Raw genomic sequence first — 7,249 nt, forward strand, 5'->3', positions numbered from 1 at the left:
CATGGTAGAAATATTATGCAGATGGCTGATTAGTAAAAAACAACCACCTCCCTTGAATGCGTCGGTTGTTATATTGAACGGTCTTATAACCAGCTCCGTGTGCAAAATCCTTCAGTTACTCTCCTGAATCATCAGTCCGGAAATATCAGAAATCATGTAAAATCATGTAAGTCTGTATCACTGTCTACATTCAGGGCTATATTGCAGAGCAGTTGGTGTTCAATAATCCACTTCTCCATATCACTTTTCAGATCTAACATTAGTTACATCAGTGCTTTGCATATTTGCATTTGCCATTTTGCATGAGTGGATGGGGATTAACAGTCATACTGTACATACACGCCAGCTGGTCCATGCAACTAGACAGGGAGTCGAGCCTTTTCAGTGTGTGTTCAAGATCAGTGCAGTCAAAGGAAAGAGCTTGATCTGTACTCTTCACTGCGCTTTCCATCTGAAAAACAATTACACCAGGATGCAAGAGAATCTCAAATAAGGTTTCAAAACAAAATGACATTACTGAGAGGTACGCCAAGTATGTGTGCACACAAAAACAACACAACACTGTCTCCTTTTGATGTCGCCTTTATTAATTCTGTTTAAGATACAGAACAGGAACTCCTAATTTTTCTTAGAACAAGGAACAATTACAAGCCAAACTGCATTCTATTCAACAAGGATCTTGTCAACAAATTACATCTGCTTCTCTCTGGTATTTAATGAAACTCAAACATATAATTATGTTTAAATGCTCACTTCAGTCAATGTCAGTATGTGGGGCCCTGCATACCCTCATCATGGCCGAGCAGGTGGTGCGGCTGCGGGGCTCAGCACAGGTGCGGGACTCTGTTCCCTCCGCGGCTCCTGTTCCCCGCATACAGAAGCTGTGCAGCGGCGGAAAGCTTCCTCCATTTTCCGCAAGGACTCGGCCAGCTTGGGGTTTGTCCGCATCACCGTCAGGTCGTAGGCAAGCCATGAAAGCAGCACTGCAGGGAGGGAGACGCCATTAAACGTCACGACACTAACATGGGAAGCGACATGGACGTGACTTTAAAGAGCGACGTTCCGAACCTGAATTGTTTTCAACCTCTTCAATCATTCTCTCCAACTCCGCATTCTCCTCCTCTGACTCCAACATGTCGTTGTTTAAGTCACTGCAGCGTGGAAACTTTGAGGACTCGGGCGACTCGGACATCTACCAACCGATAACGTCAAATCAATACGCCATCTTGACGCCGTTTGTAACCCCCGCCATAAACCTAGCTTACGTCAACAACAAGCTAATATTGGCGAAAACTAGCATCAGGGTTCATTAAATTCTTCTTTTAATAACCAGAAACAATTAATACTGAACAAAAACGAACCAAATACGCACACATACGCCGCCACGAACATTAAGGAGCTAATATTTAATGACATATATTACAAAATGTTACCTTTCTGAAAGCAGGTCGACCGGGAAGCTTGTGAAACGGGGGCGCGCGACCTTAAAGTGCCGCGGGCTGATGGGTAATTATAGACGGCGACAGTAAATACTTCCATTTTGTTTGCTTGTTCAGATCTTACCGATTTATATGACATACACCTTTCTACTGACTTTGTTGTCCTTGTGATACACACAACAAACTTCTGTGAGTAGCCAACACGAAAGAAAAAAGTTGTAAATGTTTAAATAGTGAATAATTGCTTCTCTAACCATGTAGACATCGTAGACAAACAATATTTATATAATTAAAGGAGTAAATGCATATTTGATCCAGGCTCTCTAAAGTTATTACAGATTCAGTGTATTGTATCATGTTCACAGGTGTAACATGTAAATAATGATTAAAAGTCCCAAATACGGCAAATGAAATACAAGATATAGTTTTATATCTCAGTCTGTTTAATTAACCATCCAAATTATCAAATAATTTCACCTGACTGAACTCAGTTAATTTTCGTGTAACAGCTTGAGTGGAAAATGATTTAATTGTGGGAGCAAATCCCCTGGAGGAACAAGCTGACAAAAGGAAAAAAAAGGGAAAGCAGGAAGAAGGTACTCTTACCTGAGGGAAGAGCCAATCACAGGAGACAGGGGGTGTTTCCAGGGAAACAGATAAAGCAGATATGACAGGTGACCATCTGACATAGAGCTAGTTCAGAGCTGTAGCCTACAGCACAGAAGACGACATCACCTGGAACGCTGAGCTGAGGACTGACAAAGAGAAGGATTTGTGGCAGACAGAAACAAAAGAATAGTGAAAGACAAAAGCTTCTCTCAAAGACTCTGAAGAGGTGAGACAGAACTCTTTGTTTGCCTGTATAATGTCTTCATTTGAGACCCAGGGCCAGTCTCCTCCGCGCTGTGGCCCCCAGTTCCCCAGCCTGGGCCAGGAGCCCCCAGAGATCAGCATGTATAGTGACTGTTACTACCCTCCTCCCTCACTGCCGAGCCCTCAGCGCACAGCTCCGACCTCCTACGACCTGAGTGACTACGCCACCTCTTCCCCTAACCCTTATCTCTGGTTCAACGGCACTGGGATCAACACCCCTCCTTACCTGGCTACCACCGGACCCCCTGGGAACCCTGGACCCCCCTTTGTTCCTCAGCACTATGGCATGCAGAGGCCTTACCTGGGTCCCACTGGAGCCGGGGGTCCAGGAGGGGAGTTGGGGTGGTTTTCTCTCCCTTCACAGGAAGACCTGATGAAGCTGGTTCGACCCCCTTACTCATACTCTGCTCTTATCGCCATGGCTATCCATGGAGCCCCGGACAGACGGCTGACCTTGAGTCAGATTTACCAGTATGTGGCCGACAACTTCCCATTCTACAACAAAAGTAAGGCAGGCTGGCAGAATTCCATCAGACACAACTTGTCACTCAACGACTGCTTCAAAAAAGTACCAAGAGACGAAGATGATCCAGGTACAGTAATCAGACTTTTTATGCCTTTTTCTGTTCTTATTTGATTTAAGTTTTCTTTTATATTAAGGCTATGTTTTCTCTTGTATATGAAATGTTTGCATACTATTTGTTTGTTTCTAAACTGAACCGTACCATTTATCTTTATAGGCAAAGGAAACTACTGGACACTTGACCCCAACTGTGAAAAGATGTTTGACAATGGAAACTTCCGCCGCAAAAGGAAGAGGAAGTCCGACTCGCTTTCTGGCGGTGATGGGGGTTCAGGGGCTCCTGAGTCAGGCGATAGCGAGCGGGGAAGCCCCAAGCAGTCCAGCAGCCCTTCCCTCAACATGTCTCCCACTCCCGACAGGATTCCTTCCCCTTCATCCTCTGGTCCCACACCTTGTCTGAGCAGCTTCTTGTCTGAGATGTCCGGGGTGACGGCTGGAGCGGCTAATGAGGTCGGGGGAGACGGGTTAACAAGGCCCCTGCAGATCAACCTTCAGATGGACGGGCCTCAGAGATCCTCGCAACATGGAAGCTTCAGTAGTTATTCTCCCAACCCAGGTGGCCCAGAGTGGGCGCCACAGGTGTCACTCCCCCCCGCTCTGTCCTCCTCACCCTCCCAGCCCACCCTCGGCTACACAAGCCCCATCCTCAGCCAGTTCAACGGGCATTTCTACCCTGGGCTGGGCTCCACAGGAGTTCTCTACCATCGTGAGGGCACAGAAGTTTAATGAGAACGAGGAGAGAGAAAAATTAGCACATTGACTCTTGACCTGGCTCATCAATTTTGTGTTATATAGATTCTGCTGTTGTGAAAGAATTTATGCAAACACTGTTTGAAAACACGCACAGACACACATTCTCACACATTCTCACACACACACACACACACACACACACAGCAGTATGTTTGCGCTGACAGAGACGGTTGAGATCACTAGCGTGTGACAGTAGAGTAAAAAGGCTTTGATTCCCACAGGAACAGCTGAGTCAGCGCTCTACAAACGACACTCCCCAGTCTCCTATCAGGTCCTAAATCAGCCTTTATACCAACCAAAACTTTCCTCTATCAGATCTGACTCACTATTAACAGACCCTCAATCAGGTGTCCCGCTGACATCAGGCCATTCCACTCTGCTATCTGCGATGCTCTGATGGTATCTCCCATACAACGCCAAGGCAGCACATTGAGCAGGGTGGTTGAATTACATCGCCTACTTAGTGAAGTCACTGAATAAACAAAGAGTCTGATACACAAGTGTACTTTGTAAATATGTCTATTTGTTGTGTAATGTTTATGTATACATTCATATGTTGGTTTGTTTGTGCAACTGTTATTGTACAAATGGATTCTTAATGTATGTTATATTCTATATATGCTGTGTTTTTGATATGAATAAACAGCCATTGAGTTCTACACATTTGTCATTGTGTTTCCATTTATTTTACATGAAAAAATAATGAGAGCGTTTCGGTTATACCACACAAACGCTCTCAGGCAGGAAAACAAGTGGGGGATGGGGGATGGGGGTTTGGCGGGCGGAGAGGGGGGCAAGTCAGTAAGCATGCATGACAGAAAACAGCCTGTCAGAAAAGCAATGACCAGCGAGGTGCTGAAACCTGCATGTCAGTGTAACCTGATCTGTGTCTGACGGATGGTTAACTGATTCTCCTAAACGGCGAAAATCCACATTCCCATACTGGCCTTCTTCCCCACGCCAAATCCCTCTCTCTCATTCCACCCAGACTGCTGACTGGACACAGATAAAACACTTTCAGAGCACAGGGATCAACTTTAAATAGGCGCTGAAGATGCTGAAGCAGGTGTAAAACGCTCAATAAACACAGTCGCCCAGCACACTTCACGGGATGTTGATCCAAAATTGAGAACTACGTTGAATATGCGAATTGTAGGAGTAAATATGCTACGCTTTATAAACCCATATGCAAGTCTAAGACAAATTAGTTCTGGATAATTCGGCAGATATACATGTAGACAGTGAAACGTGTTTTAATGTTTCATACAGCACATATTACAATAACAAAGGTGGAGGTAGTTTGGGCCTCACAGTCATCAACTACATAACATAATCCAGTTTAATAGCCTCTTTGTTAAGAATAGGGTGTCTAATCCAATCAATCAACGGGGACTTAGATAATGTGCCAATCATTTTATCTGGCTTTGTTGTAATCTGCATGTTAGTTCTGTTTCAATAAAACTAAATCCTCCTCTGAGTGACAGCCTTAGGCCTTTATTTATCCTGAAACACAGGCAGCATGACATTCATTTACCCTAAACACAGACAGAAAGAAGGTAGGTAGGACAGATAGAGAGAGTGAAAGAAGGAAGGAAGGGAAGAAGGGAAAAAAAAGAGAAAGAAAGAAAAAGAAGGAAAGTGGAATTTCACATCCTGGCACCATTGACACTCCAGTGTATTTTTGTTGGTGGTTGTAAGGTCAACCTGTCGAAATTTGCATAACTGATTTTAAAACCTGCGGTGAGGTTGCAATTGATGGAACTTTATAAGTTGTGTCAGACGTGCAGGTCCATCCGATTTAACTGTGTGAAATGATTCGTCACCCTCCGTGTGCTGTAACCTCGGAACTCATTCAGGGAATCACAACTGTGCCAAATTCATATGCAAATGGCGCCGCTTCTCCAGGTATCGCCCGCTCAAAGTGGACAACTTGCATTTGCCTCTGTGCTGATATTATCAAAGCCGCAAGAGAAGAAAGGAAAGTGGCACCATCCAAACTGACATTGAAGGTGCTTGTGCAGGGAGTTGGTTTCTCCAGACATGGCATGGAGCCCTGGCCTTTTCCTTTACCTCGTCTATCTGGCTCCATCGCTTCCTGAGCGTATCTGCCAACATAAACATTATACGGCTTTTGACTCCGAGTCTCTTTTTTTAACAGAAGAGGTCGCCTTCTGCTTTCTTATTGAGGCAGTTTCAAATTGATGCAAATTCGTAACCGTTAATCACGCCAAGGATCGACGTGACAAGGTCAGAGTGGGAATGTGGCGTTCCAGATGGCGCTCTCCAGATAAGAAACGGTAGAAACCTGAGGGATTTACCTCTCAGACTCACTGAAACCAAAGCAATTTGCTCCTAGGAAAACTCACAACACCACAATTCACATAACAATAGTTTGGAACTTCCCTTCCCGATTTGGTCTTTTTTTTATAGACTTTCTTTTTGAACTGTTAACCTGTACTTTGGTTCCACACATAACCTCAGTCATTGTTTTTCTTGCTTACTTTTCCTTCGTCTCTCATTGTTTTAACAGTGCTCCTGAGCTGGACATACATCAACACATCCTTTTCTCTGTTTTAAATACAGTGAAAATGGAATTGTGATATATATTGTCAAGGTAATAGACACATATTGCGGAATACACTCCTTGACTATGATCACAAGGATCCCCAGCACAGCATCCATCAATCAGACGGAAGCTACAGGCCTTCCTCGCCTCAGGCACTGGAATTATTGCTCAACACAGTGACACGATTAAAATCTATAAATCCTCATCTCCACCTGTCGCCTGGCTCGTGGCTGTCTTCTATGCACCTGTCGAACTAACGGAACGTGCCCACACACATCTCCCTGTGCGTGTGCGTGTCTGTGTGTGTGTGTTGGCGCGGTGTGGGGTGTTGAGTACATGTGTGTGATGTTTATATTATAAACTCAGGGAGCGATTAAACCATACCTGCCATGTATGAGGAATGTGTGTGTGTGTGTGTGTGTGTAAGAACGGTCTGAGATTATCGGTGTGTGTGTGTGTGTGTGTGTGTGTGTGTCAGATGGATTTGAGAGAGTCTGAGACTTTGTTTTGTCTGACAAATAAAAGTTTATGGCCGCACAACATAAAACAGTGATTATTTCATGCAACAATCATTTCATTTTAATAACAGCTACTTGAACCAACTGCCCCGGTACCAAAAAAACCCCACAACAGACACACAAGGACACACACAAGGACACACACAGACGCACACACACCTTCTGTATTTACTAAAACAGTCCTGTCCTATCAAGGCTGTTTAGTAAACGGTAGCAGAGAACGTCAAGCCTGGAGACATGCCGTCATGCCCACTGCTCCGGCTAGAAGTGGGCCCATGCATTAGCAGCTGGCTGTTGTCTGTAAACACCCTCACACACTCCAGACACACGCATACAGGTGATGAAAGGGATGAAGCACCTTGTCCCCCCTGCGTGTACTGTAAGTTGTGAGGCACACGTTCCATCTGTCATGCTCTTTAGAGGTCAGTTGGAAGAGGTAAATGTTAGAATTCGTACGATTTCACAGTTTGTCTCCATGTTTTGACACACTTTGAAGCACACAAAGCACTATTAAATG

At 44.7% G+C, this 7,249-nt stretch overlaps 1 protein-coding gene across 1 annotated transcript; it reads left to right on the plus strand.

Annotated features, from left to right (window-relative positions):
- The first annotated feature begins 2,129 nt into the window (after positions 1-2,129).
- On the plus strand, positions 2,130-4,309 carry foxi3b (forkhead box I3b). The gene is made up of 2 exons (XM_076162892.1): positions 2,130-2,905; positions 3,053-4,309. Exons 1-2 carry the CDS (start codon positions 2,305-2,307, stop codon positions 3,619-3,621), a joined length of 1,170 nt encoding a protein of 389 aa, XP_076019007.1. The 5' UTR covers positions 2,130-2,304; the 3' UTR covers positions 3,622-4,309.
- Positions 4,310-7,249: the final 2,940 nt, after the last annotated feature.

Source organism: Genypterus blacodes, unplaced genomic scaffold (assembly GCF_046128005.1).
Source record: "Genypterus blacodes isolate CSIRO-AG114 ecotype Tasmania unplaced genomic scaffold, CSIRO-AGI_Gbla_v1 ptg000128l_1, whole genome shotgun sequence".
Classification (NCBI taxonomy): Eukaryota; Metazoa; Chordata; class Actinopteri; order Ophidiiformes; family Ophidiidae; genus Genypterus; species Genypterus blacodes.

What these genes read in the sequence shown, in the direction of transcription:
- foxi3b (XM_076162892.1), top strand. Translation starts at nt 2,305, where the DNA reads ATGTCTTCATTTGAGACCCAGGGCCAGTCTCCTCCGCGCTGTGGCCCC. An exon ending in AAGAGACGAAGATGATCCAG is followed by an intron (nt 2,906 to 3,052) that starts GTACAGTAATCA and finishes TTATCTTTATAG; the next exon opens with GCAAAGGAAACTACTGGACA.